This window comes from Myotis myotis, unplaced genomic scaffold (genome assembly GCF_014108235.1).
Source record: "Myotis myotis isolate mMyoMyo1 unplaced genomic scaffold, mMyoMyo1.p scaffold_m19_p_1, whole genome shotgun sequence".
Taxonomy (NCBI): Eukaryota; Metazoa; Chordata; class Mammalia; order Chiroptera; family Vespertilionidae; genus Myotis; species Myotis myotis.
In genome coordinates this window covers 157,121,442-157,148,322 of record NW_023416313.1, presented here as the reverse complement: position 1 = coordinate 157,148,322, position 26,881 = coordinate 157,121,442, and the positions used below count along the sequence as shown (strand labels likewise).

Sequence of the window (26,881 nt, the reverse complement as noted above, 5' to 3'; positions counted from 1 at the left end):
TGTCTCTTATCTCACAGCTCTGGGGAGTGATCAAACAAGGATATCGATGTAAAGGTAAGGCTCAGCTTTGTCCACTGCATTGTTTTCCCTGGTCTTAGGTATATTCCTATAAAGACTGTTTGCTCATAGTAGTTGTCCGTTCAGTCCACAACTTCTCAGCAGAGCCTCATCCTCAGACTGGCTCCCCTAGAGGAACCCTCGAGGGTGACTGCCACCATATAGAAGAGGAGTGCCTGGGTGACCAGTTATGCAGCTTCCCTTATAAGAGCCTCTCTCTGCCTTGGAAATACGGGTGGCTGCTAGGAGGTTATGCTCCCAGACAGCCCTGGAGAGGCAGATCCCCAGTGAAAGGCAAAGAATCACTTTTGGAAGAGAAGTGATTACCAACACCTATGTCAGCTGTCCTTTGATGAGTAGACACCTCCCTGTGACTAGAAAAGTTCAGGAATGAAGGAAAAGAGACATTTTAATGAAAGGAAGGAAGGCTAAGACCTAACAGCTGAGAGCCTCTAGAGCAGTGGTTCTCAACCTTGGCTGCACATTAGAATCACCTGGGAATCTTTTCAAAATCCTGACTTCTGGGCCGCATCCTCCGGAAATTCTGTTTCTTTGTTATGGGTTGGGGCCACAACATTAGTAACAAAGAAACATTTTCCAGAGGATGAGGCCCAGAAATCAGGATTTAAAAAGATTCCCAGGTGATTCTAATGTGCAGCCAAGGTTGAGAACCACTGCTCTAGAGGGTCTCCTTAGAGTAGGCAGTATGTGTGGGATAACCAAGACACCACCTCTTCCCTCCGCGGCAACAGGTGCCGCTTCCTCACCTTGTGGTAAGGGCTACAACAGGACTGTGAGATCCAGGACTGACCAAGTGGGAATGCTGGGTTCACTAGGTGTCCTAGCTCCAGAAGAGAGGGCAGGCATATGTGACAAGAGGGCCCTAGAGAAGAAAGCGATGTGTGCTGAAAGACTTTCTGACCAGGGTGTCTTGTCCATAGACTGCGGGATGAACTGCCACAAACAATGCAAAGATCTGGTTGTGTTCGAGTGCAAGAAGCGAGCCAAGAACTCAGCAGCTCTCACAGACAATAGCACCGCTGTGGGGCCAACGTTCAACCTCTGCTCACTGGGAGCCAAAGATCTGCTCCATGGTAAGGAGGCACTGGGAACATCTATCTTGGAAAGTGAAATGGGAAGGATGAAGTTTTCAGGGAGGAAAGATTATCTTTACCCTTCTATTTCTTTTCTTTTTGTAAATATATTTCAATTTATTTCAGAGAGGGAGAGAGAGAGAAACATCACTGATTGGCTGCCTCCTGCACGCCCCACACTGGGGATCAAGTCCACAACCCTGGCATGTGCCCTGACCAGGAACCGAACCATGACCTCCTGATTCATAGGTCGACGCTCTATCACTGAGCCATGCCATCCTTCTCTTTCTTAATAGAAACCAGCACGAATTCCACTATGGAAGACATGCCTGTATATTATGTGCCCTATATTTTAAGAGTTACATCATCTTTGGGAACAACTGCCACATAAAATGCAAATTTCATGCAGAAAATAACACAGAGGTCTGGGGTCTCAGCGTGAAGTCGGGAAAAAGGCTGTATCTTTTCATACTTACCTTACTCCTCCAAAAGAGACAGTGAAATTATTTTAGAGTAAATATAACAATTTATTCTGGTACTTAAATAACAGTATAATTATAATTTTGAGCTTTATTTGGGTATTTAATGTTAATTTAAATTATGTTCCCCTAGAGAAAAATACTAGGTAGGATCCTTAAAAGTATTACAAGTATTTCTAATATTACAATTGTTGATTGGGATTACAAATGCTAAGTAGAAAACTCTCGTTGTCCAAAAGCCATTTTACTTTACCAATCCAATGTCTTAGCTGGAAATTTTGCTAATAAAAAAGCGTATTTTAAACTTACTGCTGAGTCTTTGCAAAGCAGTAAACATAGACGATCTGCTGCCTATCTTAAAGCCTACCCCCATCTCAAATTCATCCGCTCCTACTCTACATCTCCAGGAACTTACTTCTTTTGGTTAATACCTAGCTGGGTCCTGGATAAGGCTGTTGTTCGAAGAAGAAAACCAGAATGACTCCTCTCTCCTTTTCTCATCAGTATCAAAGGGGGGCAATATATTTGCTAGAACTTCCCTATCACAGTTAAGCTGTGCCTACTGTACAAATTCGCAAATAGGTGCCACAGAGAATTCCTAGCAGCTAATCAAGGCCACCTGTATCAGGACCAAAACCTGAGTGCTGACAGCTCCCAAATCCCAGGGTCTACTGAAGATATTTATGAAACATGACAGCCCTGAGGCAGGGGCTTCAGTTTTCCCTCTAGGCAACCTTTGTGCAAATAGAAAAAGATGTCCCTTCCTCAGGGTGAATGCAGCCTGATACCAGCAGCCACAGCTTGGCCAGCAAAGTCCCTGAGTTTCAGTCCCCTTCACCCCCTAAATTGGGTGCCTAAAAATGAGCCCATTTGGGGCCCATGGGCTTTCTGAAACTAATGTATCAATCTGAGTCTCTGCTTTTCTGAACTAGAGCACTAACATGTCTCGTGTCTTCCTACAGCACCTGAGGATGGACCTTTTCCATTCCCTAATGGGGAGGCTGTGGAACAAAGTGAAGAAAGTAAAGATCGGACCATCATGCTCATGGGAGTGTCCTCACAGAAGATTTCTGTTCGGCTGAAGAGGACTGTCGCCCACAAGGCCACCCAGACCGAAGTACTGCCTTGGATGGGCAGCGAGGGCCCTTCTGGTCCTTTTGCGCTATCTTCCCCAAGGAAGACAGCCCAGGACACTCTGTACGTGCTTCCTAGTCCTACGTCTCCATGCCCCAGCCCAGTCTTGGTCAGAAAGCGGGCTTTTGTCAAGTGGGAGAATAAAGACTCCTTCATGAAATCAAAGGAGGAACTCCGCCACCTCAGACTCCCAACTTACCAAGAGCTGGAACAGGTACCTTTTCCTTTGTTTTCAGACTCTGAGAGAAATGGGGCTAAACCAGGGAAGGGAGCATAAACTGAAGATTCAGTCCAAGTTGATTACTAGCAGATTAAAACAAGTAAAGAGATCCTGGCTTTCTCTCAAAGAAACGAGTGGGGACACTGACTCACATTACATGACTACAACAGGACATATACAGGGCTCCCTATTGCCATAGACGTGCCAGGGCCCAAACTGTTCACAGGAGGCTCCAAAACAACTCCTACTGACCAGTTTTACAATGCTGACCCCACACCCCTTTTCGAGATGGGACTTACAGTGAACTTGCCTAAATCCTTCTTCCTTATAATTTTTACTCTATTCATCAGTGTTATGTTTGGGGACCTTCATGGTTGCCTAGGCATCTTCCTAAAAGAAGGTAGGTGATCAGTGTGCTACCAAAAAAAAAAAAAAAAAAAAGTGTATTATAATTCACCAACTGAAAGGCCTCCCTCTTAATGTAAATGAGGGAGATCATTTCTAACACATCAGGGAATGTGCTGAAGAGCTAAATCAATAGTAGTTGGCAAATGCATAGCTGAATATAATATACAGCAATATAATCTATAAAATGGTAAAAATTGTGCTACTGGGAGCTTCTTTTTCCTGTTAGGCTCACAATGTCTAATAAGGTACCTAATAGTGGCAAAAGGAGTTTGGGAATATGGTGCCAAAGATTTGAGAGAAGGGAATGAGGAGGTTAAAAAATAAAAAGGAAAGAAGGTGCCCTAACCGGTTTGGCTCAGTGGATAGAGTGTCGGCCCGCAGACTGAAAGGTCCCGGGTTCGATTCTGGTCAAGGGCATGTACCTTGGTTGTGGGCACATTCCTGGTAGGGGAGTGTGCAGAAGGCAGCTGATCAATGTTTCTCTCCCATCAATGTTTCTAACTCTCTATCCCTCTCCCTTCCTCTCTGTAAAAAAAAAAAAAAAAAAAATCAATAAAATATATATTTTTTTTTTTTTAAAAAAAAAAGGAAAGTAGGATAGAACAGGTAGTTTCCAAATACTCTCCTCTGTAGGGTCAATTACTAGCATACTTCTTTTTGTTCAGCATGCAAAACTCACAGTGAGCTGGCTTACATAGACCTCTTGTTTATAGATATAGTTTCTTACCAATGGCAAGCATCAAGGTTGGCAATGTGTTTTTGGAGGTCTATTATTACAATATAAAGCCAACATTCACCTAGATAGAATTCCTTACATAAGTCTATATAATACATAGTGAAGCTGTGCAAGATGGCCTCAGGATTCCCACCTTGTTCTCAGTGTTGTACCTTTCCTGTCAAACTCCAGGAACTGACTTAGAGGCACATTTAAAGAAACAAGTTAGCTGGCATGGCTCAGTGAACCAGGAGGTCACAGTTCGATTCCTGGTCAGGGCATATGCCCGGGTTGTGGGCTATCCCCAGTAGGGGGCATGCAGGAAGCAGCCAATTGATGATCCTCTCTAAAATCAATAAAAAATATTTTTTTTAAAAAAGGGAAGTTACATACATAATAAGAAGAAAATCTTGGTTTGGTGTCTGGAACAAAAAGATATAACATTAGGCCCTAACCGATTTGGCTCAGTGGATAGAGCGTCGGCCTGCGGACTCAAGGGTTCAATTCCGGTCAAGGGCATGTACCTTGGTTGCAGACACATATCCAGTGGGGAGTGTGCAGGAGGCAGCTGATCGATGTTTCTAACTCTCTATCCCTCTCCCTTCCTCTCTGTGAAAAAAATCAATAAAATATATTAAAAACAAAAAGATATAACATTAGGAGAAACATGAAAAAAAGAACAGATTTTCTGGATGAAAGGTACTCTCTTACTCAGAGTATTTTTAACACATGCTTTAAGTCAATCAAAAGGTGAAAGAAATCTTGAAAAGCGAACCCAATAGAGGAGAAAAAACTTTACAAAGATTTGTGTTTCTAGTCCCCAGAAACACAACTACCCATTAAAGTCTTTGACCTGTTTAGTCCTCTGTAAAACACAGGGCCAGGATTCCATATGCTCTCTTTACGGTTTGCTTCAGGTCTTGACATTTTACATGTCCATGAAAAGGAACAATGTAGATGGCAACAATGACTTCCTGATGCAAGAAATGGGTGGTAGAGAGATTTCATATGAGGTAGGTCCAGAATAATTCCTACCCACTAATACCAGAACTCACAAACCCTCTTACCGTTTGCCTCTCTTTACATTTATTCTTGTCATAGTGACCTAGGGACAAGAATTCACAATTATGTTTAAAAAACACACACAATGAGTCCCACTTTCCATTAAGTAAAATCCTTACATGATTAGACTACCTAGAATTCAACAGCCCCATCCACAGCTCACCGTAAACTCTAAAAAGAAGTACATTGTTAGTATTGACCCTATAGAATATTTAGACAACTGCTATTGGCCCAGTTGTCCCATAACCTACTTTCCTACACTACTCTTTAGAATTAGAAAAACTATAACTATCTATTAGAAAGGGGTGTTAACTGTTTATGGTAGTAGTAGAGGCCCGATGCACAAAATTCGTGCAAGGGGCTTGGCCCTCGCAGACCCAACTTTGTCCAGAAGATCGTTTGGCTGTCTGGTCTAATTAGCATATTACACTTTTATTATTATAAAGACTTAAGGAGTATTAAAAATAACTATTACCTAATTTCATTTCTCAATGAATTCAAAGCATAAAGAGGTAAATTGTGATATCAAAAATATAAAAGGGGAGAAGTAAGAGTAGAAACTTTATAGACAAATGAAGATAAGGTGCTACCAGCATAAAAGGACTATTTTATCTATGATATGTTTTTTATAAGCCACATGGTATCCACAAAGCAAAAATCTAAAGTAGAGTTATGAAACACCAAAAGGGGAGACTAAGCAAATTACCATGGAAAATTACCACTTTACAAAGATAAACTGAGAGAAAAAGAAACAATGGAGATACACAACAACCAGATGGCAATAGTAAGTTCTTATACATCAATAATCACTCTAAATATAAATAGATAAGTTTACCAATCAAAAGGCCATATGGATTTAAAAAGAGACCCAATTATATGCTATCTATAGCAAACTCATTTGAGCTCTAGACCAGGGGTGGGCAAACTTTTTGACTCGAGGGCCACAATGGGTTCTTAAACTGGACCGGAGGGCGGGAACAAAAGCATGGATGGAGTGTTTATGTGAACTAATATAAATTCAAAGTAAACATCATTACATAAAAGGGTACGGTCTTTTTTTTCAATAGTTTTATTCATTTCAAACGGGCCGGATCTGGCCCGCGGGCCGTAGTTTGCCCATGGCTGCTCTAGACACAGGCTCAAAATGGATAGAAAAGGAATATTCCACATGAATAGAAACTAAAACAAGGTGGCCATTGCCACACAAGACAAATGTACAATTATAAATATATATATATATATATATATATATGTACACACACAGCCATCATTGGAGCACTGAAATATATGTATTAAGCAAATACTAACAGATCTAAAGGGAGAAATAGACCACACAATAATGGTAGGGGACTTCAACACCCTACTGTTATCAAAGGATAGATCATCCAGACAGAAAATTAACAAGGAAATTTTAGAATTGAACCACACTCTAGAACAAATCAACTTAACAGACATACATAGAAAATTCTCTTAAACAGCAGCAGCAGAATATATATTTTCCAGGATAGATCATGATAGGGCACAAAAAAATCACAGCAAATTTAAAGACTGAAATCATACCAACTATATTTTCAGACCACAATGGTATGAAACTAGAAATTAACAAGAGGGAAACTGAACAACCATTGAGTCAAAGAAATCAAATGGGAAATAAAAAATTACCTCTACACAAATGGAAATACAACATATCAAAACTTACAGTATGCACCAAATGCATATCTAAAACAATCTCAAACAAACAACCTACTTTACACCTCTTGGGACTTAAAAAAGGACAAATTAAACCCAAAGTTAGAAGAAAGAAGAAAATTATTAAGATCAGAACAAAAATAAGTGAAATAGAGACAAGTAAAAATAGAAAGGCTCGACAAAACTAAAAGCTGATTCTTTAAAAGGATAAAATTAGAAATGCAAAATGTGGTATTACAACTGTTACTACACAAATACATGACACCACAAGAAACTATTATAAACAATTATATGCCAATAAATTAGATAACCTAAAATAAATGGATACATTTCTAGAAACACACAGTATACCCAGACAGAAGTAGAAATCTGAACAGACTAATAATGAACAAAGAGACTGAATAGTAATGAACCTCCCAATACAAAAAAATCCCAGGATAATGAAATGGCTTCACTAGCAAATTCTACTCAAAGAAGAATTAACACCAATCCTTCTCAAACTCTTTCAAAAAATTGAGGAGGAGGGAATACTTCCAAACTCATTCTACAAGGGCACCATTACCTAACTGTTACCAAAGAGAGATAAGGGCACCACAAGAAAAATACAGACCAATATCACTGATAAATATAGATACAAAAATTATCAACAAAATATTAGCAAACCAAATTCAGGAACACACAGAAAGGATTATATACCAGGGCTAAGTGGGATTTACCCTTGGATGCAAGGATGGCTCAACATATGCCCACTCTTATTCAGTACAGTACTGAGTCTTAGCTAGAGTGATTAAACTAGAAAAAGAAATAAAAGTCATCCAAAATAGGATTGTCTGCAGATATTCTGAGTCTGTACTGGTATGTAGAAAATCCAAAGACTCAACCAGAAAACTGTTGGAACTAATCAACAATTTCAGTAAAATTGCAGGATACAGCAATCAGTTGAATTTCTACTAATATACATCTAAAATATCCATTCACAATAGCATCAAAAACAATAAAATACTTGGACTACATTTAACCCAGGAAGTAAAAGATCTATACAATGAAAACTACAAGACTTTGCTAAAACTGAAGAAAACATAAATGGAAAGACTCCTGTGTTCATGGATTAGAAGAATTAATATTGTTAAAATATCCACACTGTCCAAAGCAATCTATAGATTCAATGTAATCTCCATCAAAATACCAATGGCATTCTTTAAGAAATGGAAAAATAATCCTAAAAATGGTATGGAACTACAAAAGACCCCAAATAACCAAAGCAATCCCTATTTAAAAAAATTCTTGGAGGTACCACACTCCCTGATTTCAAACTTCACCATAAAGCTACAGTAATAAAAAACAGTATGGTACTGGCACAAAAATAAACATGTAGACCAATGTAACAGAAACAAGAGCTCAGAATGAAACTCCTGCTTGTACAGGTCAGCTAATATTCAATGCGTGAGCCAAGAGCACCCAGTGCGGAAAATAAGGTCTCTTCAACAAATGGTTTTGGAAAAACACATACAGAGCAATGAAACTGGGAATTTTACACTGCTCCCCAAAAATAACTCAAAATGGATCAAACGTAAAACTTGGTATTATAGAACTCTTGAAAGAACACATAGTTCGGGAGAAGTTCCTTGATATTAGTCTTGACAATGATTTTTTTGGATATGACACCAAAAGCAAAAATAAAAGTAAAAATCAACAAATAAAACTACATTTAAACATAAAAGCTTTCCCAAAAGAAACAACAAAATGATAAAGAATGAGAGAACATTTTTGCAAACTATATATCAAATAAAGGATTAATGTCCAAAATATGTATTTTAAAAGACTCAAACAATAACAAAAAAAATCCAATTTAAAAATGGGCAGCCCTGGCCTAGTGACTCAGTTGGTTGAAGCATCGTCCCATAAACCAAAAGGGTTTGGTTCGATTTCTGTCAGGGCACATACCCAGGTTGCAGGTTCAATCCCCGGTCAGGAGCATACTGGAGGCAACTAATTGGTTTCTCACCCTCTCCCTCCTCTCTTTCTACAATCAATAAACATATCCTGGGGGAAGGATTAAAAAAACTGGTCAGAAGAACTAAAGATATTTTCCAAAGAAGATATACAGATGGCCAACAGGTACATAAAAATGTGCTCATCATCACTAATCATCAGGGAAATGCCTATCAAAACTACAATGAGTGCTGGCCAATTTGGCTCAATGGATAGAGCGTCAGCCTGCAGACTGAAGAATCCCAGGTTCGACTCTGATCAAGGGCACATGCCCAGGTTGTGGGCTCCATCTAGGCCTGGGCCTGGGCCCTGGTCGGGGCGTGTGCAGGAGGCAACCAATCAATGTGTCTCTCTCACATCGATGTTTCTCTCTCTATGTCTCTCCCTCTCCCTTCCACTCTCTCTAAAAAATCAATGGAAAAATATCCTCCGATGAGGATTAAAAAAAAAAAAAAACTACAATGAAATATCACCTGACACCTGTTAGAACCGCTATCATCGGATCCCACTTCTAGGAATTAATCCTAAGAAGCCAGAAACACTGATCATAATCAGAAAGAATATATGCACCCCTATGTTTATAGCAGCATTATTTACAATAGCTAAGATCTGGAAATAGCCCAAGTGCCCATCAGTAAATGAATGATTAAAAAACTGTGATACATTTACACATGGAATACTATGCAGCTGTAAAAAAAGAAGGCTCTCTTACCCTTTGAGACAGCATGGAGGGACCTGGAGAGTATTATGCCAAGTGAAATAAGCCAGAAAGAGAAAGACAAGTATCACATGATCTCATTTATATTTGGAATCTAACGAACAAAATAAACTGATGAACAAAAAAAGATCCAAAGACATTGAAGCATGCAACAGACTGACGTATTTCAGGGGGATGGGGGTGGGCAGGAACTGATTAACCAATGAATTTATATGCACAGACCATGAACAGACAATAGTGCAGAGAAGGCCTAGAAGGAGAAGGGTGTAGGATGGGGGGAAAAAAGAGATACCTGTTAAACGTTCAACAATAAAGATAAATGTTAAAAAAGACAAGTAATGAGTGCTGACAAGGCCATGGAGAAAATGGAACCCTTGTGCACTGTTGCGGGAATGTTAATTGGTACAGCCACTGTGGAAAACAATATGGAGGTCCCTCAAAAAATTAAAAATAGAACTATCACATGATCTAGCAATTCCACTTCTGAGTAATTATCAGAAGAAAACACTAACTCAAAAGCATAAATACACCACCTGTTCACTGCAGCATTATTTAGATACGCAACAAGCTAAGTGTCCATAGTCAGATGAATGGATAAAGAAAATGTGGTACATGTATACAATTGAATATTATTCAACCATAAAAAAATTAAATCTTCCTGTTTGTGACACATGGATGAACCTTGAGCACACTGAGGTAAGTCAGACAGAGAAAAACAAGTACTATACTGAATCACTTACATGTAGAATTTTAAAAAGCAAACTTATAAAAGCAGAGAATAAAATGGTGGTTACCAGGCAATGGGGGTGGGAGAAGAGGACAGATGTTGAGGGTACAAATTTACAACAAGTGATAAATTAGCCCTAGAGATATAATGCACAGTATAGAGATTATAGACAATAATATTGTATCATCAAACTTGCTAAGAAGACTAGAATTATTCCAACTTCTAAAAAGAATTATGTAACATGATAGAGGTGTTAATTATAGCGACCTTGGCAATCATATTACAATACATAATTATCAAATTAACAGGTTGTACACCTTAAATTTATATAATGTTATGTGCCAAATATATTTCAATTTTAAGAAAAACTTCAAGACTGGAAACCAACTGCTGTCCATATAATTAAATCACTGAAAATTAGATAACTGGATTCCAGTTTAGAGGCTGGGATAAAATTCCTGTCTTTGCCAAGAGTTCACTAGTTTTCAATGATTTGGAGGTAAAAACACTTGAAGAAAAATGAACTATGATATATCATATTACAGTATTCCGAATCACTGCTTTCAAACCTCAAACCTGACCAGAGACTTTGTTTCTGCCAAGTTTAGGTCTCCTGCTACACAACTTCCATAGGTTGTGTCATTATCCACCTATTGCCCTGGAATGGTTTATTCTGCCTGTTAGCCTTTGATATGATTAACAAAAACTAACTGCTGTCTGCACATGTTCATTTGTTATTTAACTTATTAGTTTATATTAAGGGTAAAATAACTCTTGAAAAAATTTTTTAATACTCAGCCACAATGAATGGGAGATGCCAATCAAGTGTAGAACTTCCGATACTGTAACTGATTTACTATTCATTGCTGCTTTATTAACATACCTTATTCTCCTTTCTCTTTAGGAAATAAATACACTGAAAGCAGATAATGATGCTCTAAAGATCCAACTGAGATATGCACAGAAGAAAATAGAAGGACTCCAACTTGCAAAAAGCAATCATGTCTTAGCTCAGATGGAACAGGGTGACAGTTCTTAGCCCAGAAACGCAAGAAGCACAATCTGTAGATAAATGGATCAGAGATCTCATTTCCCAAACCAGTCAACACAAAGATTGGGGAACCTTAGAGTGACCAGCTTTAAAGGGGGTACTTTAAAGGAAAAGCTAGTCTCTCCCCCACTCCACCCCCCGGTAATGTGTGATATTGTTTTCTCTTCCAGTCAGTTGAATCAAAGGGGAGGAAAACTGAAAAATGCAAAATTTTTGCCATTCATACCACTAACATTTTCCCCTGAGACTAAGGGCAAAAGTAAGAAAAAACATGACTATAGTTTTCTGACAAGGTAGCTTCTCCTATGTGGCCTGCCTGGCTGCTTCTTCCTCAGAACTAAAATCTCTGGAAAATAAATTTGCTTCCTTCCCTGGGGTTTTCTGTAAACTGGGGAATTTACTTTGTTCCACTCAAAGCTTATTTATAATATTAAAGTAGATTCACTTCCTCTACATTCCAGCATTCTTTATGAATCTGGTTCCAGATTCACTACCTCAAATCTAATCAATTAGCCCCTCCCACCCCATCCTTCCTCACTGTGCTCATCATATACACAAGGGTATCTACCTAGAGCTGAACTTCTAGAATGTAAGTACAAATTGTGGAGGCCTATTCAACAACATGACATTATCCAGTTGTATATCAACTAATAGATTTAGTCACAAAGTCATAATAAATAAGTAATCAAATTAAATGCCTGAAAACATAACTATTACCATTTTATACATGACTGAGTAATTAGCTAAAATAAACATAATGGAAACATGTCTGTCCTCTACAGTGGATAGAATTAGGACTTTATGGCTACTTTTTAAAAAACAGAGTCTGCTTAGCACTTCATGTGCCATCTTTACCCTTTTTTAAGTAACTTTTTGAGCTGAATTTGTGCTTACCAGTATACTGCCTTCACTATTAATACCATTTAGAAATAAGCTAATTGGATCAGAGCCTTCAATAACAGCTGACAGCGTGTATATATGTGTATATATTATGTATATACAGTATCAGGCATGCATGTGACTTGGAATTTTGTTTCCCCCTTCATAAAATGTGGAAGTGAATTAAACAACTTTTAGTTATTTACATAAATTCACAAATATAAGTTCAGTTTGTTATAAGATGAAGAATTTACTCACAATGTAAATTGTATTGTTTGCAACCTCATAAGTAAGAGCCCTGTGAGTTATCTATTAATGAAAGTTAATGATAAATGGGCTCATTTAGTTGTCTAGGCAACTGATCACTAACTCCTTTGTTAGACTATTTCTCTAAAAAAGTCCAATGAATCATTTTCTTTCTTTCTTTTTTTTTTGGGGGGGTGGGGGGGGGGGGGCGACTTACCTTCCATGCCTAGAAAGCCTGGTACAAAACTGACTTGAAATTCATAAACAAGTTGAAGAACATGCCAAGAATATAATCCCAGCCTTTAGAAGTTCCTAACCTAAAGCCAACAACACCAAGTCTTAGAGTACAAAGTACATATACATAATGTAGCTTCCTTGGAGGATTCAGACCATTTAAGAAGTTAATTTGATGAAAGACTAGTTCCTATCTGCATACCTCCTTATACTGAGCTTTAGTGACAAAGCTAGTGACTAGTTTTCCTTTGTGTTTTAAAAAATCGCTTTACACACAGACTTAAATCTCACCACCTAATATGTGAACTTATAGAAGCTACTCTACTGTGCCACTTACATTATATGGAACATGAGTTTATGATCATCTTTAAAATTCATATTCTTCACTATTTTCCTTTTCCTCTGATATAAACCAAAAACAGTACAGCTCAATTTTCTTTAAACATAGCCACATAACAATAATTTTTTCATTTTTCTTCCCCTCCACCCAAAATACAGATTCCAGGTTAGTTTCTATGTAAATAATCTGTAATCTATAGGAATTCAAAAGATCAGTCCTCTTAGTCAAATTAACATGGCTAAAGAATCTTACCCCTGAATGGACAGGAAGCAGTAATTTCATCACAGGTTTTTACAGCCCACCTAGGGCCAAAGAAGTAGTGTGTAAATTAGTATTATTTGTGTGGAATCTACAGAAATAATCTGGAATAGACTTTTGGTTGTTAAGCCTAGAATACAAATTTCTGTGTCTTGTACTGACTTGAATAAGTTTGGGCATATATTTATCTGCCAAAACAATGACAAGTTTTGTTTTGTTAACAGCAATGTCACTTCTCATTTTCTTTGTTAACTGACTTGCCTTTTTACTGGTTGTGAATTTCTGTCTAAAGATGTATTATGTAAAAGAACTACAAGGAAAAAGCAAATGTACAGATTGTAAAGTTTTTTATATCTATTGTAAGTTTTCTTTGTGTAATATTTATATGATAAAAGACATTAGGATCCCTATAGCATAGATGTCTTGTATTTCTTCTAGTTCATGAATATGTAGACGCTTCACCTGAATTTTTATTATAATCCACAGCTGAGACTACTCCCCTATTGTATTAACCAAACAGTTCTGGAAGAAAAAGCAAAGCAACTAACTAGTTAGTAAAATTTTTTCTAAATCTTTTTATAACACAAAGAAGTAACAGTACAGAAATATTCAACCTTTTCCCATCTTACTGCATTATGACTTACAGTGATCCCTAAATATTAAGTCTATAAACACTTAACACTGAGGACACAGATCTGAGGCTGTCATTTCTCTGTGGCTTTGGTCTTTAATTCCACAGTTCTATCCAAGAAAACTGGCAAGTAGAGAAACTTTGAAGCTGTGGGTGAAATTGGTAGAGAATGATGGTTCAATCTAGTATACAGACCACCCAGAGCAATTCATTTGTGCTCATGATTAGTGACTAGAGACCCAGTGCACAAATTCGTGCATGGGTGGGGTCCCTCGGCCTGGCAATCGAGGTCTATCAGGAGGGCTGGACGGCCAGGCAGAGGGGCTGCGGGAGGTTGGCCAGCTGTGGGGAGGGGCCATGGGAGGTTGGCTGACCGCCCCCCCCCTCCTAGGATCCGATGGGGGGGAGAGGGATGGCTGGGAGGGAGGGGCCAAGGGAGGTTGGCCAGCTGGGGGATGGGGGGGAAGGGGCCATAGGAGGTTGGCTGGCTGGCCAGGGGAAGGGGCCGCGGAAGGTTGGCTGTGAGAGAGCACTGACCACTAGGGGGCAGTTCCTGCATTGAGCATCTGCCCCTTGGTAGTCAGTGCATGTCATAGCGACTGGTTGACCAGTTGTCCGGTCATTCGGTCGTAATGGTCGTTTAGGCTTTTATATATAGAGATATATATAGATGAGAGAGAGCTGTGATTTCCCTAATCCCCAGCCAACTTCTGTGTAACCAGACCAATGAAGAAGGAAGAAAAATTCCAATCACTGAAATCCCAATACAGAATGCATTCTGATACACTTGGATGTGGGTGTAGTCATCATTTTGGCAATTTTCATTATATTGTATACAAAATAATGAAGTCACTCTGACAACCTAAACCTAAGGAAGAGATTAAATTTCCTCTCCTCCAGCCCCAATTCCCATCCCAAATCTCTATCTTGTGCTCCTTACACGATATAGATAGTATCATTGCTTAGAACATTCTCTGGTCACAGACCTTTTATGGATTTTCAAACCTTCTTTTGATACAAATACAGGCAACTAAATGTTTTTGGTTTAAAATGTTTTGCGGTTTTTTTCTGTTTAGTGAGTAAGGTTTCCCTGATCTGCAAAACACAAGGGAATAGGTTCAAATAAAACACATGACCCCCTCTTTTGCTGAGAGCTGACATTAATGTGTGGTGTTTATGTATGGACAGGACTTATGTTATTTATACTAGTACAGTCCAAATGTGAGGTGAGTTACCTTCTTTAACCCAGAAACTCCCAGTAATGACATATCTATAGATGCTATTAGATACCAAAGGCTAGACCAATGCAAGAAAAATTAAAAAGGGGAGGGAAAACTAGGTAATATGAAAATGAGAACCAGGCAAAAAGAAAATGAAGCAGCACACAAAAAAGGTATTGAACTTTAGGAAGCAGTTAAGTACCATTCATCATACTATACATTTGTATTACACTCGATTTACAAAACATTTTCACATTATGGCCTTTCAATAAGACCCTAGCTGGCCTTATTGCTATTTTATTTTATTATTTTTTTAAATATATTTTTATTGATTCAGAGAGAAAGGGAGAGGGAGTGCTAGAAATATCAATGATGAGAGAGAATCATTGCTCAGCTGCCTCCTGCATGCCCCACACTGGGACTACAGCCCGCAACCTGGGCACATGCCCTGACCAGAAATCAAACCATAATCTCCTAGTTCATCAGTCGATGCTCAACCACTGAACCACGCCAGCTGGGCACCTTAGTACTATTTTAGATACTGCTTAGCACACTCTTCTACAAATGAAATTTTTACTGAACAAAGATTATCATTAAACTCTTAGCTCAGAAGAAAGAATAAGATATTTGAGTCTAGACCACTCAGCTTTTATTCACGTGAAGTTTATCGGAATGTGTAAATGTGTTGCTCCAGCTCTCACATGATTGCAGGAGCAAGTGCTAAACCTGTATAAAACTTACAGTGAGTCCTGTGGATAATCCAACAGCACTCCTATGAAGGTACAAAGAAATCTTACAGAAATTGATGAACTACTGTTTCTGTCATTATTCATAAACCTTTAGTGATAATAATTGAAGGTAGTTATAAGCCCCTTCTATGTCAGCAACTAAAGCTTCCGAAAAGAAATAAAGCAGAAATGTTAAAGTTTTAAATGAACGTTTTAACTAGAAACTCTCTTGAAATACTTTACTCCAGTGGTCTCTGCTTACATATTTTTAAAAATTATTTTTCAGAGTTCATAGCTACTGATAAAAATGTTTTCTTAATTATGAAAAACATTCTTCTCCAACAATCACAAATAAAATTAAGTCTTTTCATTAAATATAAGCACATTAAAAAATAATCTAAGTTTACAAATAATCAAAAACATTTGTTTTCCTATACTTAACAAATTTCTTTGAAGGGTTATCTTGAAAAACACATGGCCAAGACTACACACAATGTTTACTTTTAAAGTTTTAACATTATTTTAGGTTTCACCACAGGGTTTACTATAAAACAAAATAAAACAACAAGAACTGCCAAATACCAACATCCACTGGTACTCAGCATTCTATCTATTGAGGTGGTTAGAGCATAGAAAGTTGTTATGCACAGGTGTTGAACAGAAGCTTACATCGGGATACAGGCTTTACAGTGGGAATTTAAAAAATCTGTACGGCTATCACTTTCTCTTTCTACATTAAGAGAAAAATACATAACTTGGCCCACTTCTTAAACCATTCACAATAAGCGCACTATAAATTCCCAACAAATTTCACTTGTACTTAGGTCTATATGAAACAACGTGGGTAGGGCTCAAGCATCACATACATTCCTCATCTGACAAATGAGGACATATCAATCCTTGAGATCTTTGATCATTTTAGCCCATAGCACCCCTCAGCTAGCGCCATAATTCAAATTCACAGCTCCTGGTCACCAAGCCTTTGACTGCTCCAACCACATATAATGCTTCTCTAACACTGTATTTTCCAAATCTAACTGTGAATCAGAACTACCAAGGGATGCCTTGGCCTACCTCTGATTTATTAAAACTGGAAAGTACTGCTCTAATCCTATGTAATAGAGTTCAGCCTGCCATTTAACATTCTAATATTTAAAATGATGGCCCAAAGGATGAAGAAACAATTTATAAGAATTTTTTTTACACCATCATGTAAAACTGGTTCATGTCTTTGTCCCTTTAGAGTAATTCTGACCTCAATCAAACTTTGCTTTGTCAAACAAAATCACAAATTTCAAATCCAGTTGGAAAATAAATCAAATATGCACACCAAAAAGTAGACTCAGGCTTCAATTAGTGGAATTTTAACAGAAACCTGGGCAGAGGAATCACTTCCTATAAAAGAAAAAACAAGCCATGACAACTATCTATTGAACAAAACTATCAGTCCCTTTCCCTATTTTATAAAGTTAAATTAATAAATATAAAACACAGGAATACAGATGAGGCAACAGTCTAATAACAAGTGGGGTCTGTTTTATGTGTGTCAAACCTGAATAAAATACAGGTAACAATCTAAATTCAATCATGACAATAAAATACTTTCCATTTTTCCAAGTCTGATGGTAATATTTACAATTTTAAAAATAGCCTTTGCTTTTTTTGTTTTTTAAAAAGACATAACATGCTCAAGGGTACACAGATATGAAAAAAAATTCACCACTCTGTCCAAGAGATCATATAGTATAAAACAATGCTCTTACATATTAACCCAATTCAAGAATGATATCAAGGAATCTAACAGTGTTTACTTCATAGATGACATTCAAATATGTTATTTAGAACACTATACCTAATGTAGCTATCAAAAAGTAAGCACTGCTAATTTTTGTACCTTTCAATATCTTCTATATCCGCCACCACCACCTCCTCCATATGGATCTCCATAACCTCTTCCACCATAGCCTCCTCTCCCACCATAGCCCCCTCTCCCACCATAGTCTCCCCTCCCACCATAATCTCCCCTGCCTTGGAAACCTCCTCCTCTACCACCTCCTCCCCCACCTCCTCCCCACCCTCCACCCCCTCCCCCACCCCCTCCCCAGCCACCTCTTCCACCCCCACCACCTCCTCTACCTCCACCTCCACCACCCCAACCACCCCTTCCGCCGCCTTCTTGTCTCTTTTGCCAAGGTGGCATTTCAGGGGGTGGTGGTTCGATTTCATTCGGCCGTCCTCCCCTGTCCGGCACCCTTCCCATCAGCACCTGTATGAAGAAACATTTTCTTTCAGATACTAATATTTTAAAAGTTAAAATTTACATAAAGGACTCAAGTAACACTGAAATTATTGTTCTAATAAAAAGAAGCCAAATATTTAAGGACATGAAAGTATCAGAATGACAGTATGAATATTGAAAATATAAATGCAATGTATGACAAGTTCCTTACAATGTGGTATTATTTTTAAACACCTAGGAAAATATTTCTAAAACTTAAAGGCTTGTTTTCTATTGTTTAAATGTGTCTAGCATATTCTGTAACAAATGTAGTACCCATCATACTAAGAAACGTTTTTAGCAAAACATTAATATACTTAAATTACAGACCTTAAATTAAAATCATATCTACTCATACAACAACTCTGGACTTTCCATTGCTACTAGTTTGGTAATGGACTATCCAATAAAAGATTGTATTTTTAAGCACATTTTTATTTCACAAGTATGAAGTATATGTGATAACGTGTGGCTATAATGAGGTCAGAGATGAATATAATGACTATAACCCAAGATAGTACTGCAAAGAGATACAAGGATTCTCAGTGATTTATTCCTCTCTTATGAGAAACTTAAGTTTACTAACGTTCAATGATACTAGTTATTATAAAAAAAAATACTTGATGTCCTTCCTTAACCATGCTTTATAATACTTTAAAGGATGAATCAAGAGTTTGGTTTAAGACCCCAGACTTCTATAGGACCCCAGACCTCTACATGCCCATGAACAGAGCAAGACAGCTGTGCGGAGGGTGCCTCCCACCGGCCACAGCCAAGGGTAAGCCAAAGCTTCCTGCTAGTCTCTTTCAGAAAAGAAGGTGAAAAAGTAACTGCCTCAACCAAACTGACCTATAAATCAGTTAGGTTCTACTTCTATCGATCTTCTAACCAAAACTATGTGTTAGTAATTTGTGTCATGAAGAAAAGACAAAAGTACAACATTCTCACTGTGGGACAAGGTTCAAAGTACGTAAACATTCTTTTAAGGTAGGCAATAATGCCCTAATTACCAAATCCAAAACATTGCTTTTCTTGGTTGTCATTCTCATTGGTCTCTCCACCAAACATGCTACGTTGGTGGGTATACGAGGATGCTGCTCCAAGAACTGATCATAAGATTGCTCTCAAAAAGATGTTCTAACATTTCCTCTGTTCATATCTGTCCCCCTGAAAAAGTCCCAGAAAGAACCCATCAATGTTCCTCCTGAATGCCTTGGTTTCCAATACAGTTCTGTTCTATATCACTTTAGTAGCCTCTTAGAAGTATTTTGAAAATATGGAGTTCAAAAGTACATTCTGCCACATGGGTATTTTAGTATAGTAAATTAGGAACACTGACTTAGCCACAGGGCCACATACAGGTTATACATGGTAGCAGCACTGGTTTGATTAAAGTTACTACCATGTGCATTGACACCACATAAGGTGTACTGGGATGGGCATGTGAACACTTTCCACCCTGGAATAAGACGATTTAAAAATTTCTTCTTGGTTTTACACTATGTCCAAAGGGATACTATTGGGTTGAGCTGTATTTGCAAGAGAGAGAAAAAGCCATTAGGTTAAGCATATGATTCAGAAGAAAGGGGATGGAAGAATGATGGTTGATACCTGCTGGGGAGGTATGCTGAATGCTGTCATCCTTATGTTTATCCCCAACTAACCTTGGGCTTCTACATACACTGGCTTTGTTTGACCCTCTTATTTTCCCCTGAAGGTTTAATTCAGTTCGACCATATTCTGTCAACTGTTTTAGTTTCAGTGGAATCTTGTATTTCTGGCTTAGTATAACAAGAAATTGTTCCCTCAAATGTAGAAAAAAAAAAAGGATTGCCTCAAATAATTAGACTGTAAATTATAAACTCAGAAAACAGGTGGACAATTTCAATTAAAGAAGTAGAACTCTAATTGCTGTAAGAGTAAATAATCTGATGCAAGATACTGAGTAACATACAGGGTGGGGCAGAAGAAGGTTTACAGCTGTTCATATGGACAATAATGCAATAATCCTATATGATAAAAGGGTAATATGCAAATCGATTGAATGGTGGAACAACCGGTGGCTATGCAGGAGCTGCCCCCTGGTGGTGAGTGTGCTCCACAGGGAGAGACCTACTCAGTCAGAAGCCGTTGGTGGCGGGAGCGCCTCCACAGCAGTCAGACATTCCCCGAAGGCACCTGGACTGCAAGAGTGCACAGGCCTGGCCAAGGGATAACCCCCCCCCCCCCCCCCCCACACGCGTGCATGAATTTCGTGCATTGGGCCTCTAGTTAATAAATAATAGTATAAGAATAAACTCTTTTTTTTAAAAATATATTTTATTGATTTTTTACAGAGAGGAAGGGAGAGAGATAGAGAGTTAGAAACATCGATGAGAGAGAATCATCGATCAGCTGCCTCCTGCACATCTCCTACTGGGGATATGCCCGCAACCCAGGTACATGCCCTTGACCGGAATCGAACCTGGGACCTCTCAGTCCGCAGGCCGACGCTCTATCCACTGAGCCAAACTGGTTTCGGCAAGAATAAACTCTTGTGTTTTGCATATTCACAACTATAAACCTTTGCCCCCACCCTGTATTTAAAGACAGGACACTTTCAGAAGATAGAGAAGGTTGGTCTAAAATGGAAGTAGGAGGCATGAACACTAGTGCCTAACTGAGCAATGATTAGGCAAACTGACTTTATAAACAACCATCCATCTGGCAAAATATCCTGCATCAAGGACATATTTCTCCCTATATTGAGTGAAAACCGATGTTTTAAAATTACCCAAATCTATTACTTCTGCTCTTTTGTAAAGTCTGTCATAGGCTGCTCTACCTAAATGAAGCGTACTTTCTAGTTGAGCAACAAGTACTTCAGATTAGTTTATTGTTGTTAAAGTAAAAATTTCAGACTCGACTCTATGAACTTAAGACCAAGCTTGTCAGAGAAACTGATCTATACGATGAGTCAGGAAACTTCCAAGAGATTCAGTAATTTGCCCACAGTGATTCCTCTAAGTAAATGAACCCAGATTTGTATGACTCCAAAGCATGTACTGTTCCCTTTACACCAAGGATATAGGGAATCTGTCAGTACTGAAACAATTCATGTTTTCATTGACAAAGAATGATTGATTACATTCTTAGAAAGAAATAATTCTTCCTAAAGCTATTGATAAAATAATTTTTAATTCCTCTAATTCAGATAAAACTTTGGTTTAATTAATGAACAGAGAGATTCAAATGAACATGCACACACAAAACTAAGCCTAGATGGACTGAAGCCCTTACACCACTGTCTTTTCTAGTGCACCAGGACCTAAAGGAAAAATGGATTAATATCTGTAAAAACAGCATCAAATTGAAAAGGGAACTCACTGTATGGGAGAACATGCAGTGGGGCCTTGACTTACGAGTTTAAATCGTTCTGAGACCGAGCTCATTAAGGAGCTCGTTAAGGAGCTCGTTAACTCAAATTACTCTATCAACTCAATGCAAAAAATCGGCGGAGAGCCAGCTGGTATCTCAAAAAACTCGTTAGTCGGGACACTCGTAAGTCAAGGCCCCACTGTATTTGCCAATGATAAATCTGATAAGGGGTTAATTTCCAAAATATATAAAGTTGTCATACAACTCACCAAAAGGAAGACAAACAATCCAATAAAAAAAATGGGCAGAGGACCTAAACAGACACTTCTCCAAAGAGGACATACAAATGGCCAAGAGACATATGAAAAAATGTTCATCACTAATCATCAGAGAGATGCAAATTAAAATGACAATGAGGTACCATCTCATACCTGTCAGAATGGCTGCATCAATAAATCAACAAACAGGTACTGGAGAGTATGTGGAGAGAAAGGAACGCTAGTACACTGCTGGTGGGAATATAGGCTGGTGCAGCCATTATTGGAAAACAGTGTGGAGTTTCCTCAAAAAATAAAAAATGAAACTGCCATTTGAACCAGTGATCCCACTTCTAGGAATATATCCTAAGAAACCTGAAACACCAATCAGAAAGAATATATGCACCCCTATGTTCACAGCAGCATTATTTACAATTGCTAAGCTCTGCAAACAGCCCAAGTGCCCATCAGTAGATGAATGGATAAAAAAGCTGTGAAATTTACACAATGGAATACTATGCAGCTGTATAAAAGAAGGATCTCTCAACCTTTGAGACAGCATGGAGGGACCTGGAGAGTATTATGCTAAGTGAAATAAGCCAGAGAAAATCAAGTATCATGTGATCTCACTTATATGTGGAATCTAATAACAAAGTAAACTGACAAATAAAATAGATCCAGAGAATGGAAGTATGGAACAGATTGATGAATACCAGAGGGGGCAGGGGGGTGCGGGGGGGCGGGCAGGAGGGAGGAAGTCAACCAAAGATCTTTGTACGTATATGCATAACCCATGGACACAGACAATAGTGGGGTGAAGGCCTGGGGAGGGGATGAGAGTGGGGAAGAGGGGGTCAATGGAGAGAAAAAGGGGGACATCTGTAATACTTTCAACAATATACATTTAAAAAAGTAAAATAAAATCTGTAAAAACATCAAATGAGGATATTATAGATTCATTCTCCACTGTACTAAAAGCAAAACCAACCTTATTAATGGCACATGCCGTCTTCTCCCGGCTAGAGCCACTACTTGTCCTAATGATCTTGGAAAGATCTTCACGAGCAGCAAGTAAATGTGCCAATGTAATGGTTGTCTTGGGTGACAAAGCATAACGCTTAGGCTGATAAATTCTTGCTATGTCATCTGTTTTCACCTAAATGACAAAAGTTAGGGGAAAAGGGGAATCAAAGAACATTTCAATGAAAGAACAATAGCAATCATAAATATCTGATAATTTATATGTCTAATGAAAAAATGTAAACAGATGCTAAAAGAACACACAACTACCACGATCAACTCATTAAAAACTAACACACAAAGAAAAATACCTAAAAATACCAAAGCCACATACAGGACCTTTCAGACAAAAAACAGTAAATCTTATGAAAACTTGAAAAAATTGGAGAGAAATACCAATTTTCTGGATGAGGACACTGAATATTATGTGTTTTCCCAAAAATTAATAATAGATTTACTGCAATCCTGTTAGAATGGTTTTTGAAAGGACAAGGAAAAAAAGGAATCTAAAGATAATCCAGAAACTAAATATTTAATGACAAAAACAATTTTGAAAGAGTTCTATCAGATATTAATATGCAATATGAAATTATCATTGTCTTAACTGCTCACATTCATCGAGTACTTATTAAATGTGCCAGGATACTATTCACTTAATAGTCATTTAATTCTCAAAATAGAATGGTTGTATTTATTGCCCCCTTTTGTATCTGGAAAAAATGAGGCTTACAAAGCTTAAACAACTTCCCCAAAATACAGAGAGAATCCCAGTTTTGCCCACTTACTAATAAAGATCTACTTGACCCCCAGTACAGTATACTATCCTAACTCAGTCAAATTACATGAAACTTTGGGAGAAAAAAAGAGATTAATGAAGCAAAATAGGCAATTGAAATTCAGAGTCCCATACATATATGAATGCAATAAATAATAATCAAAGAACAGTGAGAAAAGAAATGGATAATTCTAAAATGGTGCTGGAATAAATTGTTGGCTATTTATAAAAGTAGTAATAATAAGGTATACCATATTAAAATTCCAAATACATTGTTTAGTGTTTTATTTTAAATTGAAAAAATATATTATAAAGTTTAAATTTCTATACATTAAAAAATATAAAACAAAATCAAAAGACAATGGGGAAAATATTTTCAACAAATAAAGCAACTAGCCAACTTCCTTAATATAAAAAAGCTCAATCAAAAGGCAAACAGGAAGATCCTAAGGGGGGGGAAAAAAGACACAAATAGAACTTTCAAAAAAAGAGGAAAACTGAAATGACTAATATGCTTATGAAAAAAAGTTAAAAATTTCCCAACAATAAAAACATACAAATTAGGAGAAATTAGTCTTTTATAACAATCAAGTTAACAATAAAATTGGTAATATTCTAAATATTAAAGAGGCTAAACTGAAGACAAAATTTCATTTATCTTACTGGTAAGAGTTTAAATTCATACCAACTTTCTAATAAGCAATTTTGCCATGTGAATCAAGAGCATTAAGTGTGAATAACCTCTGACACAGTAACTTTCCATTTAGGAATCGACCATAAGAATATACTTTGAGCCGAAACCGGTTTGGCTCAGTGGATAGAACGTCGGCCTGCGGACTGAGGGGTCCCGGGTTCGATTCCGGTCAAGGGCATGTACCTGGGTTGCAGGCATATCCCCAGTGGGAGATGTGCAGGAGGCAGCTGGTCGATGTTTCTCTCTCATCGATGTTTCTAACTCTCTATCTCACTCCCTTCCTCTCTGTAAAAAATCAATAAAATATATTAAAAAAAAAAAAAGAATATACTTTGAAATTTATAAATCTACACTAATAAAAGAGAAACATGGTAATTGGCATACGACCGCTACCCTTTTCATTGGCTAATCAGCGAGATATGCAAATTAACTGTCAGCCAAGATGGCGGCCAGCAGACAGGCAGCTTGAAACTAACATGAGGCTTGCTTGCCTCAGTGATGGAGAAAACCAACGTTCCCCACCTGCGGCTGCAGGCCTCTGAGCCGGCAGTTTAAGAAACTCTGTAACAAATACCGCCGGACTTCAGCCAGCAGATTCGCAACATTGTGTGCAAAGGCCAGAAACCTACTTTCAGGAGCGGAGGCCTAAGAGCTGGAGCCAAGCCTCAAGCTAAAGCTGGCCCAGAATAAAAAAAAAAAAAAGGAAAAAAGGAGCGTTTGGGAGTTCAGTCACTCCCAGCCTGAAAACAGCCCTCAGCCCCTCACCCAGACTGGCCAGGCACCCCAGTGGGGACCCCCACCCTGATCCAGGACACCCTTCAGGGCAAACGAGCTGGCACCCGCCCATGCACCAGGCCTCTATTCTATATAGTAAAAGGGTAATATGCCTCCCAGCACCGGGATCAGCGGAGCTGCGAGGCCTACCGGCACCGGGATCAGCATGACAGGGGGCAGAGCCCAAACACCCTGATCGGCCCTGCTCTGTGTGTGACAGGGTGAGGCACCCCAACACCCCCCCCCCCCCCGGGGCCCTGCTCTGTGTGTGACGGGGTAGAGCCATAACCTCCCCATCGGCCCTGCCCTGAGTGTGAGAGTGGCGGCGCCCCAACCCCCTGATCGGCCCTGCTCTGTGGGTGATAGAGGGTGGCGCCCCAACACCCCCCCCGCTCCCCCACGGGCCCTGCTCTGTGTGTGACGGGGTAGAGCCATAAACTCCCCATCAGCCCTGCCCTGAGTGTGACAGTGGCAGCACCCCAAACCCCTGATCAGCCCTGCTCTGTGGGTGATAGAGGGCGGCGCCCCAACCCAGTGTTCCACGCTGCTCTGTGTGTGACAGGAGACAGTGCCCCAACTCCCCTATCGGACCTACACTGTGAGTGACGGGGGGAGCTCCTCAACCCCCTGATGGGCCCTGCTCTGTGCGTGACAGAAGGGAGCTCCCCAACCCCCTAATGGGCCCTGCTCTGTGCATGACAGGGTACGGAGTCCCAACCCCCCTGATGGACCCTGCTCTGTGTGTGACAGGGGGCAGTGTCCCAACCCCCGGATTGGCCCTGCTCTGTGCGTGACAGGGGGTCGCAACCTCCCCATCGACCCTGATGGATCCTGCTCTGTGTGTGACAGGGGGTGGTGCCCCAACCCCCCAATCGGCCCTGCTCTGAGCCCGACCAGGGGCTGCACCTAGGGACTGCGCCTGCCCTCTGCCACCCGGGAGCAGGCCTAAGCCAGCAGGTCGTTATCTCCCAAGGGGTCCCAGACTGCTAGAGGGCACAGGCCGGGCTGAGGGATCCCCCCTTTCCCCCGAGTGCACAAATTTTTGTGCACCGGGCCTCTAGTATATAATAAAAGCCTAATATGCAAATTGTTTGACCAGGAGTTCAACCACTTACTATGACGTGCGCTGACCACCAGGGGGCGGGGCAGAACATGGCGGGCATCGGTGACATGGCACTGGCAGCAGGTGGCAGTGGAGGAGCTGTCAGCCCCGATGGGCCCTGACGAGAGTGGGACCATGGGCGGGATGGTGGAGCAGGTGAACAGGCGGCGCCAGGCCAAGGTGCGTGCAAGCAGGGGCCCGATCACCCCACCAATCACCCCGCAGATGGTGACCAGCAGCAGCGGCAGGGAGCACGACCGTCCCCTGGGCTCCCAGGCGCTGAGGGAGCTGGGTGGGGAGCCCAGCCCCAATCAATCGCCCCACAGGCAGCTGGAGCAGGTAAGGGGGCAGGGCCAGGCCACAGCAGGGTGCCAGGAGGGGCTGCGGGGCTGCAAGGCTGTGCAAGCAGGAGCTGTGAGTCTGGAAACACAAGCTAAAGCCCGATGCCCGCAGGCCACCCGGAGAGCCCCCACTTTGCACGAATTCATGCACTGGGCCTCTAGTCCTATATAATAATAGGCTAATATGCAAATAGACCAGATGACAGAACAACCAAACAACCGGTTGCTTTATGTGCGCTGACCACCAAGGGGCTCGCGCAGAACATGGCAGGCATCAGCAGCAGGCGGCAGAGCGCAGAACAAGACGGGTGTCAGCTGGGGGTGTCGGCTGGGCGGGATGGCGAAGCAGATGAGCAGGGGCATCAGACCAAGGCGGGGCGCCAGTCACTGTCATCAGGGCG

The 26,881-nt window shown here is 39.8% G+C and overlaps 2 protein-coding genes across 5 annotated transcripts in view; one reads left to right on the top strand and one right to left on the bottom strand.

The window, feature by feature from the left end:
• The window catches only part of RASGRP1 (RAS guanyl releasing protein 1), an 80,388-nt gene extending 67,728 nt beyond the window's left edge, over positions 1 to 12,660 (top strand). For 3 of the 4 annotated variants that reach the window (XM_036296842.1, XM_036296815.1, XM_036296836.1), the window contains 5 exons: positions 18 to 54; positions 999 to 1,151; positions 2,593 to 2,978; positions 5,025 to 5,120; positions 11,200 to 12,660. In XM_036296842.1, coding sequence (XP_036152735.1) covers positions 18 to 54; positions 999 to 1,151; positions 2,593 to 2,978; positions 5,025 to 5,120; positions 11,200 to 11,334 — 807 coding nt within the window. In that variant the 3' untranslated portion in view covers positions 11,335 to 12,660. The remainder of the gene's footprint in view (positions 1 to 17; positions 55 to 998; positions 1,152 to 2,592; positions 2,979 to 5,024; positions 5,121 to 11,199) is intronic. The other variant, XM_036296825.1, reaches the window with a different exon arrangement.
• Positions 12,661 to 15,786: 3,126 nt separating this feature from the next.
• FAM98B (family with sequence similarity 98 member B) overlaps positions 15,787 to 26,881 on the bottom strand; it is a 42,038-nt gene continuing 30,943 nt past the window's right edge. The window contains exons 7-8 of the mRNA XM_036296805.1: positions 22,763 to 22,930; positions 15,787 to 18,148 (exon numbers count right to left, since the gene is read on the bottom strand). Coding sequence (XP_036152698.1) covers positions 17,780 to 18,148; positions 22,763 to 22,930 — 537 coding nt within the window. The 3' untranslated portion in view covers positions 15,787 to 17,779. The remainder of the gene's footprint in view (positions 18,149 to 22,762; positions 22,931 to 26,881) is intronic.